Source organism: Vicia villosa, unplaced genomic scaffold (genome assembly GCF_029867415.1).
Source record: "Vicia villosa cultivar HV-30 ecotype Madison, WI unplaced genomic scaffold, Vvil1.0 ctg.000106F_1_1, whole genome shotgun sequence".
In the NCBI taxonomy this organism is placed as follows: domain Eukaryota; kingdom Viridiplantae; phylum Streptophyta; class Magnoliopsida; order Fabales; family Fabaceae; genus Vicia; species Vicia villosa.
This window is the reverse complement of record NW_026705017.1, coordinates 730,728-742,155: the sequence shown is the minus strand read 5'-3', so window position 1 is coordinate 742,155 and position 11,428 is coordinate 730,728. Positions and strand designations below refer to the sequence as shown.

Genomic DNA, 11,428 nt, shown 5'->3' with positions numbered 1-11,428 from the left:
ATCATTAGCCATGAGGGACCTCAGGACATTAGAGGTAGTCATGTTAATGGTGTTATCATCAAACGCTTCTCCAAAATTATCACACCTCAGCAGTTCAGAGATGGTTGAGGGAGTAATGGTAATGTGAGCCCTTCGAACCTGAGACACAATGGTGGTTCTCCCTTCTGGATCTATGCGGAGGGACGCAAACATCCAGAAATCTGCCAGCATGATACGATAAACGGACCCCTCCAGGATTTCCTGGTAAAACTGGAGTTGTTGGTCAGCAAAGAGTACGCCAATATTGATGCGGTTTTCATCGAATTCCTCCTCAGAGAGATTGAATTCCTTTTTTATGCAGGAACGGATGGTAACGTAAGTCAAAGGTTGCGCCATTGTGAGGATGAGAAGTACAAGAGGTTTTATCAAAACTCTGTATTTGAAAGAATATAAGGGGAAGAAAGGAAACTTTGATAAGAGTTTGGTGAGGGAATGAAAGAATGAGTAGAATGCTAAGCCTTATATAGAAAACGTTGGCCATAAAAGAACGGTTTATCTTTTAAGTGTTGATTAGACTGCGTTTGGTATCCCCAAGAGAAGTTATGGCCTCCGCCATTTCCCACCTTGGAAGTTGGAGTGTAATCATTTTGAAAACTGATACACGCACGTCTCAAATAGACGTTTTGGAAAAGTGATGTCATCATTTAATGATGGTTACGGCTAGGGAAGTGGAAACGTCAAGTCTAGGCTTGAGAGGCTGCGAAGAGTAATCATGTCTTGTGGGTACATTATTAAAGTTATTATGATAATAAAAATAAATTTTGACAATTTTTAGGAATTGTTAAAACGCTGCTCGTGACAACTACAGAATTTGATGTATGGAAGATTGAAAGTTAAAATTGCATATACATTCCTGAGGAAGTTTGATTACAAAAAAAAAAAAAGAACTAAGTACGAAACACAAAAGGATAGTACAAGGTCCAAAGTGGTTAATTAAAATCCTTGGGAAGGTTATCTTTCATCTTCGAATATTGAGATTCCCATAAAGACATACGACATTCGATTAATGCCTGTTGTCTTTTCAGTTCTTCGATCTCTGGCACTAGCTTTTGTGCCGTCTCGAAGTGTTGAATCCCTAACTGCGCCACTTCAGTCAATTCTTCCTGATTGGTTTGTTGGATTGCTGCCTGACGAGACTGGGCATTCTTTATCTTCTCTTCGAGGAGTTCAATTTCTTGTTTCCAGGATTTGATATTCGCTTCACAATCTTCATATTCCTTCTGGTTCTTCGAACGTTCAAGCTTAAGGGCGTCAGCCTTTTTCGTTGCATCATTAGCAGCTTTCCATGAAGAACTATGAGAAGTCACCTTTGTTGTGAGTTGTTCGTCAACATTTCGTTTTCGGAAAAGATTAGATTAGAGTTGATCAATCAGAGAACCCAGTAAAACAATCACTTCTGAGACTTCCTCTGAGACCAGAAGTAGATCCACTTTCTTCAAAAGATTGTTTAAGCTATAACATCTGGTGGAATCCTTGGTTAGAGCTTCAACGAGGTTGGTTTCAAAGAACTTTTCCCTTATTTGACGAAGGAGATTAGGAATATCATCCTTGTCGCCAGTATCCGCCAGGACATTAGAAGAAGTTTCAAGCCCAATGGGCGAAACGTTATCAACACTCATCATGGTCTTGAGGAAGCTTACGGGATCAGTTTTCTTGAGTTGCTCCAGTTTTGAAGGAGTAAGCATTGTGGGGGCCTGATTCGAAGTAGTCACAGGAGTGACTATAGTTCCGAAGGTCGAAGTTTCATGAGGACTAGGTGTAGGCAAATTGGAAGTTTCCTCCGCAGCATCATGTTCAGAAATAGTATCCTCGTTGCCAGTTGGTTGTCCGACTACATTATCACTATCTGAACATTGAGGATTTTCCCCCATATTCTCACCTTGGCGAGTAGGTGGAGAATCATCATTTGAATGGCTTTCTTCAGCAGACACAGTTGGAATGATGGTTGCAAGGGGCTGAGCGTCTTCGAGAACTGGAGAAAGCACAGGAGATTTGTGTCGAGGAACACCTGTGTTGAATGGCTAGAATTGATCAAAATGAAAAGGTTGCAAGAAATTCATCTGTCACTAGAAAAGGCAGACATTTACCTCGAAGATTGTCAAGATCAATGTTGAGACTTGAGGTTTTGAGACCAGAAGTAGCTGTGCCCACATCATCCTACGTTTATAAGGTAAGATGTGAACTTAATCATTAAAAGTAAAATTTGAAAAGATGATTATGCTATGAAATCCAAATACCTTGGTTGGAACATTGTCTGGGCTTGAGTTGTGGCTCTCTACAATAGGGATAGTACTGGTAGCCTTTAAGGGTGATTCATCAGAAGATACCTTATCACTTGATGAAGTAAGCTTCGAAGTCCCAGATCCTTTTTCTTTGGTTAAAGGGGTGGCAGTTTTCTGTTTTTTCTTCGTTGCTTGTCTAGTACGAGGAGATTTGTCTTCGTCATCTGAAGCAGCTGTCTAAGGAATTTTTGCTTCGAAGGTGCTGGAGGCTTCGAGCTCTGAAAATGCATATTAAATCAAGTAAGTAGTATTCAAAAGAAAAATTGCACAAATTCGGAAATAAGGTGCATATGTATTGTGGGTTTCTTGCCAGTGGTGACAGAATCACTCTCACTTGTCTTGGTGCTCCTCGAAGCTCCAGAACCCTTCTGTGCAGGGGTTTCCTTGATACTTTTCTTTCGAGTAACGGCTGTGAACAAAATATGAATTAGTATTTCAGTGAAGAGGGAAAAGTTAGTCGAAGGATTGTCTAAACCCCAACCTTCAGGTATTGGAGTCAAAACGCGAACGTGCTCAAGACCTATATGAAGATGTCCTTTGAAAGTATCCAAGGTATGCTTAGTCGGGACCACTCGTTCAGCGCGTTTTTTAGATTGTTCCTGAAGGATTTTTATGACATTCCCACACACAAACCAATCTGGAAAAGGAAGGCTTAGAGCCACACCAAAATCAGCACTAGGTAGTGGAGGAAATTTTGGAGGATTAAGTTCAAAAGCCACTTCATAACGTAGTTCAGGTCGAACAGACGTGGGCAATTTCAACTTATCCAGTTTAGCAGAAAACTTTTCACGTAAAGTGACCGCAGCTTCACGAACGGTCCGACTAAGATCATCAGGCCTATAGATAGTTTCAAAGAATTTTTGAAATGCTTGGATTTCTTTAATGTGAGTCGAAGTACCTTTATGGAAGTTTGCCTGCACATCAGCAAAAGCTTCAGTTAGTTCTTGAGAAAGGCTCTCAGCATCGAAGATTTGCGTAGTATAGTAATTTGTCCACCATTGATGAAAATCTATGGTAGAATAAAAAGCAGGTTCGAAAGAGACGGGAGACAGAGTGGTGATGCCAACATATTTAGAGATTTTTTACTCATATTCATCTTCTGCTAGATGTGAAGTGTGTAGAGATATGTGATTTCTTTTGTCGTACAAGCATTTTGGTTTAAGTTGAACCAACCCAAATTGTCTCGAAACCAGATTTGGTTGATAACAAAGAAGACAACAGTGACTTTTTGGAGATCGAAGTCGGTGGTATAACAGCTTAGGAGTAAGGAAAGCCTCCCAAATGACCATGGATTCAGCTTGTTGGTCGAAAGAAGTTGCTGGAAATTCACGAGTAAACCATTCAGGACCTACTTTCCTTTTTACAAAAGGAGCCATGGACGGGCTAAACTGGTAACGTTTAGCAAACATCATCACATACGCTAAGAAGGTTTCATGAAGTTTTCCCGTTTCTTCTTTTGGAGTTAGGTAAGCTAATCTGGTTCCTTCCACTGTTCGATTCTTTATAGTTGTACTTTCTTCATCCACAACACTTTTGTATGGGAGGTGAGCCTCAAAAGTGGCATTAAGCCATAGTTGCAATAACCAGAAAGGACCGGCAAAAAGAAGGGATCTTGTCTTATAGTTTTTGACGAGATCTGTTGCTTCACCGAGGTTCTCGTAGAGAAATCCTAGAATTATTTGGCTTAAGTTTAGCTTTTTTCCGGCATTTATCTGGTTAGCCATACAGAGATATCTCTTTGCTACCTGGATCGACCTAGAACAAAAGACACATCTCGAAAGCCAGAGTGCTAGAAATGCAATATGTTCTTCATCTGAGACTTCTGTGTTCGTTTCTGTTATACCCCAAAATTTGCCCGCATCTTTTTTCAAGAAAACTTCAATCTAAAAATTAAGAGTTTCATATAATCTTGGATTTTCATATCCTGATTTATGAATACTTGATTTTTAGAATTTTTTCTTATACGGTATTTTGGCTCGCTGTTGAATTTATTTTTACGCAAACGCCAATTACTGTTTATTACTTCACACACGCTATTTATTTGATATTTATTTACAGATGAATAGTACTGACACAATTGGTACAGAGTTAAATCTTTTGCAGGCGCATAGTCCGGGGATTCAGACTGTACTGGTAACAAGTAAATTATTACTAATTTTTTGTTTCCCACTAATTTTTGTACTATATTCCATTATTTTCAAAATCTTTTCCTTTCTTTTAAAATCTCTTTTTCAAAAATCAAATCTTAACTTTATTCTACACATCTCTCTTTTCCCAACACTATCATACACTTTCTTTCAAATCTTACTTCCACTCAAATTTTCCTTTTGTATGGAATCACTTCATTCCCCAACGTCTCTATCCTTCTTTTCATTCTATAAATACCTCTCATTTTTTTTCCATAAAATCTCACATCAAATTCTAACTCATCTCTCAAATTTCTACTTCATATTCATTCTCTCTTCCTCCCCGGCAAAATGGCGAAGCGGATGGAAACATGTTTTCTTATGGTCATCACCATTGCTACGGTGATCATGTCCTTCTTCTGTCTGCATAGTCCTGAAAAATGTGGACCTGCGATGGTTACACTCCCAATCATCTACATGTTATTGTTTTTAGCATGGGTTATTAATCGTCATTCTTAAAGTTTGTCGTATCTCTTATTTTCTTAAATGTACCGTTTACTCGTTGTACCGTTCATTATAGTATGTAATATTTGTACTGTCAGTATTAAATGTTGTACTATTTGTCATACTGTTTCTTAATTATTCAGATAATATTTTGTGTGTTTTCTGCCAGTTAAATATTTATTTTTCTGTGCATTAAATGATTTTTAGGGTTATCGGTAATATTGCTCGCGTACAGTAAATATTAGTTATTTATTATGTCTGTGTTTTTAACAAGTCATGTAAATAAACTTTCATCTTTCACATAAAACAAAAACAACAAAAAGAAAATTAACTTTGACTGTTGATTTTTCACTCTAACTGCTACATTAATACCTGAACAGTCAGTTGACAGTCAAACCACTGACAGTGCAATTCTCCGTGTTTTGTGCCATCAATCAAATCAAACTTTTTCATTTCAAAATTCCAAGATTTTTGTTCTAGAAGTCTTCTGAATATCACATGATTAGCAGAGACTCAGCACTGCACAAAAATCAGGTACGCTTAACTGTCTCCTACACAAACAGTCCCTAATTAGGGTTTATTGTTTTTTCAAGAGAAACAAGTTTTTGAGACTTCAAATGGATTTCATGGACCTCCATATATCTCAAAGTACCATCATACAAATTTTCAAACTTCAATTCGCCCAGACGCACCGTCAGCAGCTCAAACAGTCAACAGACGACCCGTTTGACCAAAAAAGTCAACAGACAGTCAAAAATGAAATTTTTTGTCAACATCCATATTTTGTCAAAGGATTCATCATTTGATCATTGGATGATCATAATTCATCAAGGAAAGATCAAAAATCAACAAAACCCTAAGATTCAAAATTAGGGTTTTCTCCTAAAAAGTCAACTGAACTTTGACTGGTCATAACTCTCTCATCCTTCATCCAAAAAATTCAAATCAAAGCTTATTTTGAAGGAAATTAAATTATCTTTCAAATGCAATTGGTCCCATGGCCATTTGATTCACCATTTGAAAAATATGAATCAAGACATTACAGGTCATTTTCAAAGTCAACAAAAAGACACTTTTTTCAAAAGGACACACAAGGAGCATCAAAAATCATTTTGACATGAGACCAAAGACATTGGTTAGAGGACTCTTTAGAGGTTTCCAATAAGTGCAAGATCTCCTTCATATGACAAAAATTGAGGTATTTACACCTTGTTGAAATTGTCTAAATTTTGGGAAAATGCATGAAACCAACATTGATCAAAAATGTATTTTTTCCAAATGGGGCCAAGTTTTCATAGTTCAAACATGTTTAACATGATATAATGGGCCTCCCACGACCAAGACAAAGCCCACATATTTTTTATTCATTTTTGGTTTAATTTTATCCCATTTAAAATTAAATTGAAAATGGAAAATGGAAGGATAATGCATAGCTTAATTTCTAAGCATGACTCATCAAGGAATCAATCAAAAACTCTGCCCCAAGCCAAGTACAGCAGAAGGAGAGTGGAAAGTCAAGCCATGGTAGCTTAAATGCAAAGCCACATGTGTTGAAAAAGTCAAAAATTCAACAAAGACATAAATGCTTTCTAGCTTAGTTCTTAAGCACTTCAATGCTTATATAAGAGCTATAACACTTCAGTAGAAAGAGAGACAAGTTCAGAACCTAAGCATAGCTTGTAACATACTTGTATCAACTTGTTTTTTTTCAAGGAAATTTAAAATTCGAATTTTACATTCTAGCTTGTTTCAATTCAAACCAAACACTTAAACATAATCCTCAAGTATCATTGAACATAACCAGATCAGTTGCAAGCCTTGGAACATCCAGATACGACCACAAGACCTCACGGTTTGCTCGAAATAAAACTCACCAAAATCTCATAATACATGCATATTTAACAAGATGTAGACTCATATTTAAGTTTAGTTTGAGGTCCTAATCATTTCTGGAAACTTAATTGAAGTTTGAACACCTATACGAGGAACCACCATTTTAGGGTTCTTACTTTCAAATTTAGGGCTTCATAATTCATGCAAAATTACAAGCTCTAAATAGTACCATTAAACTCGCGTGAACAAGACGAACTAAATGATGGCATCGCGCCAAATTTATATTGTTGTTTGCTTGTATTCGCTATTTCCAACAGGTGTAAAAGGTTAGAGTTTTTACACCACCTGCAAATGAAAGGTGTAAAAGCCCCATCATGAGGAAGAAGATGATGTGTGGCGTCCTCTGATTGGCTGGAGGGCGCGCACGTGTTTTTAAACTAACCTTGGATTCAGTGTTTTGCAGGTACGTCACGTGGTATGGTCCCTCGTGCTGGTGACCATCAGATCCGTCCACTCATCAATCCAACGCATCGGAATAAAGCCCCATACCATGGACTTTATTTAATTACCACATCTGATTATCATCTTTATATTTTCTATTTTATTTTAATTTCTTCATAAAATTAATTAAAAATAGTTTTAAAAATCCAAAAAATGCACAAAAAATATTTTTAGGCTTCTAAAATAATATTTTATTTTCTGATATAAAAAATATTTTATTTTTCTTCATAATTTAAATATTTTGTATAATTAATTAGATAATATGCATATATTTACCTTTTAATTACTTTAACCAATAAAAAAAATCATAAAAAATTTGTTCTTTATATTAAATATTGTTTATATATTATAAACTAATTTTGTACATATTTAGGATAATTTTCTCTTTAATTTTTAATTATTTGTATAATTATTTGTATAATTATGTATTAATTAACTTAATGATTTCAAAATCAATTTCAAAAATTCCAAAAAAAATTAGTTTTGTTTTAAAATTAATTAACAAGCATTTTGAACATATTTTAAACTTAATTTTTAGGTTTAAATTTTATTTCCATCTTTTCCTCATTTTAATTAAATTAATCATGCATTAATTATAATTAAAATCAATCATCAAAAAAATCCAAAAATACTACTTTTATTTTCTTGCAATTTAAATTCCTAGATAAATGTATAGGTTGTCAAATCCATGTAAATAGCGTAATTTACATTTCCTGCACAATCGATGTAATAGCGTAGATTTACTTTCCGCATTTTACATTTCCGCATTTTAAATACCAGCACATATAAACTGCGTGTATGTCAAGGTTAAAATTGAACCGTTAGATCACTAACTTCAAAGATAAAATATCTAAATCAGAACACAATCACACTTGCACCTCTTAGGGTAATCCCTCTTTTCATTCTTTTCAAAATCAATCAAAATCAAATTCTACTATTTCGAGTACAAAATCGAACTTTTGTTTTTACCCGGTGAAAGGATAGATTTTTAAAGGAAATAGGATAAAGACCTTATAACTCAGGGTAGACCTCCTAATTTGCTTGCTCAAATCAAAACAAACAAATTTCTCATACACCATTGTTTTTCAAAACAAAACTTTCAAAAAAGACAATACTTTGTATATATCCAAACAAGGATCATTACGAAGTTAACGTTCTTTTTTTCAAAACATCTTTTGAAAGATAAAAACACGATCCACTGAAAAAAAAAATAGATCCACTGAAAAAAAAAACAGATCCACTGAAAAAAAAAAACTTATGGTTTTTAACAGGTTATGGAACATAAGTCGAATCGTACGTCGATGATCATGTGCCAAACCCATTTTTATTTTTGGGTCCCATTTAAAAAAAAATAAAAAAACAATTGAAAAAAGATTTGAAAAATCGTTTTTTTCCAGTTATCAAAGTTTTTAATGAAAGAAAAAAAGAGTCTCGAATCGTGTTAGAAGAAAAAAAAATCGATGAATTCAGTGAAAGCAAAAAAAATTCAACAATCAGTAATAGTAATCCAATGATTGAGGAATCGCCCGTTATAATTGAATCTATTTATTCGACAAATTCCTCATTCACAGAAAAAAGGATAAAAGAGATTCATGTTCAAACAAAGACAATCTTAAAAGAAATAGAAAAAATCACAGAAGAAAAAAAAGAGGGGGTTATCACTTCTGATGCTAAAAGATTCGAATTACAAAAAAATAGTTTGAAAATATTAAAAAGAAGAACCGTTCGATTAATCCGTAAATCCTATTGTTTTTTTAAAATTTTTATGGCAAGGATATACATAGATTACCTTTTACAAGGTGAGGCGAGCATGCTGATACCACGATCTGTTCGTACTTATATTGAATTAGCAAAACTAATTGTAAAAGGATTTATTTACATTTACAATAAGATTTACATTTACAATAAAAAAAATGAACAAAGAGTTGATACAATCAATCAAAGTATAATTCCATTTATGTCCACTATAGACAAATTTGGTAATATTACGGATATGAATTCACAGAATTCTTGTGATGTATCTTCCTTGTCACAAGCCTATGTATTGTTTAAATTATCACAAATGCAAGTTAGTAATGGATATAAATATAAGTTAAGATCTATTTTGGAATCTCCTGGAAGATCTTTAATGAATCAATGGACAAATTGGTTAAAGGTTCATTATCAATATGCTTTACCTGAGAGCGTATGGTCGCGATTAGCACCACAAAAGTGGAGGAATAGAATCCATGAACATCGCGTGGCTCAAAAGAAAGATTTAGTTGAATATGATTCCGTTGAAAAAAAACCATTAATTTTTAACAAAAAACAACAAATGGACTTATTACAAAAAAAAAAAAAAAAAAAAACAATATGGATATGATCTTTTTTCCTATCAACATCTAAATTATGCAGATACTAAAAAATCTGATATTTATGAATATAAATCACCATTGCAAGCAAACAAAAACCAAACGATTTCTTATAACATACCTAAAAATACAAACGAATTATTTGATATAATGGGTAATAGCTTGCTGCAAAATTATATAGCAGAAGATGGTATTGAAGATATAAATATTGAGATGTATATGGCGATGGATAGGAAAAAAAAGCGGGATAGAAAGGTGGATAAAAAGTATTTTAAATGTACGGCGGGAATGAATGTAGAAAGAAAAAAGAATTCCATAACCTATCAGAAATTATTCACTCCGAGATTGGGGGGGTTGTTTTCAAAATTAAGTGCATATAAGAAGAATCCTTGGATCTTACCAATCAATTTCTTTTTTGTGCAGTTTTATGGAAACAAAAACATTACTGATCGAGTCGAGTTAGCGTTAGAAAAGAAAGAATACGCGAGTCAAGCAGATCTAAAATCATATCTCGCAAACTATTATAGGAACAGTCGTTATAATATAAATAAATACAGGACCGATCTAAAAGGAGAACGGAATTTCTTACTAGATAAATATTTTGGTTTTTCTTTGTACTTTCCGAGTCCCGTCGAAGACACAATAATGGATAATCTCAACGTATACTGTCTCCTGATGAGATTGAAAACTGTAAAAAAATTTGTCATAATGTCTATAAAAAAGGGAGACCTAGATTTCGAAAATCTGGTGCGTCTGACGATTAAGGACACTTGTTATACAGAATGTAGGGACACAGATGAATTGAGGGACCAATTAATGTTTTTTATTGAACCTACTCGTATTTCTAGAAAAAACTACGAACAATTATTTATATATCAAACCATAAGCATATCATTGAGGCACAAAAAGAGAACAGAAACGAAACATAAAAATAATTATGATTTACTTGTTCCTGAAAATCTTTTGTCCACTAGACGACGTAGAGAATTGAGAATTCTAATTTGTTTGAACCCACAGAATAGAAATACTGTGGATAGAAACACAAGAAATTCCAATGAGAAAAAAATAAATAATTCTGCTCAAGTTTTGACTAAAAATGAAGATCTTGATAGCGATACAAAAAAACTAAAGAAATTAAAATTCTTTCTTTGGCCTAATTATCGATTCGAAGATTTAGCTTGTATGAACCGCTATTGGTTTGATACACATGATGGAAGCCGTTTCAGTATATTAAGAATACATATGTATCCTCGATTGAAAACTTGATTGAAATTCTAGATTTTTGTTCTATTTATCATTATCATAATATTTTTCATATTTATCTTCCTTATATCTGAACATTTATATATATATATATAAATAAATAGAAATATTTATTTATATATATAATTGCAATAGAAACGCGGACACGCATTGTGGGATTGATACGAATTCAATGATGTCTCCATTAGATAGAAAGAAATCAATAGAAAAATGAATAAATCAAAATTGTCTTCTTTTTATTTTTAAAATACAAGACAATAGAATTTTTTATTTTTTGAATACATAAATATAGTATTTATTCTCTATTTGAATTACATTCCTTAATAATGAATTTGAAAAAAAAAAAAATAAAAGAAATTAAGAATTGTTAAAATTGTTAAATAAATTAAGATAAAATTTTATATAAAAAATTCAAAATGAGTGTCATTACTATTACTGATCAATAAAAATTTCTACCAACAAAGGAGGGGGAAAGAAAAGCTTTCATTTTATGATAAAAAATTCTGTTTCAAAGTTGATGTTTTACGCC

General features: G+C 33.5%; 1 protein-coding gene across 1 annotated transcript; it reads left to right on the top strand.

Moving 5' to 3' along the window:
* Nucleotides 1-9,469: 9,469 nt before the first annotated feature.
* LOC131624148 (protein TIC 214-like) lies at nt 9,470-10,992 on the top strand. Its single transcript, XM_058895126.1, has one exon. It carries the CDS (start codon nt 9,787-9,789, stop codon nt 10,900-10,902), a length of 1,116 nt encoding a protein of 371 aa, XP_058751109.1. The 5' UTR covers nt 9,470-9,786; the 3' UTR covers nt 10,903-10,992.
* The last annotated feature ends 436 nt before the right edge of the window (nt 10,993-11,428 follow it).

Excerpts from the sequence above, each read along its gene's own strand:
- LOC131624148 (XM_058895126.1), top strand. The coding sequence starts at position 9,787 with ATGGGTAATAGCTTGCTGCAAAATTATATAGCAGAAGATGGTATTGAA.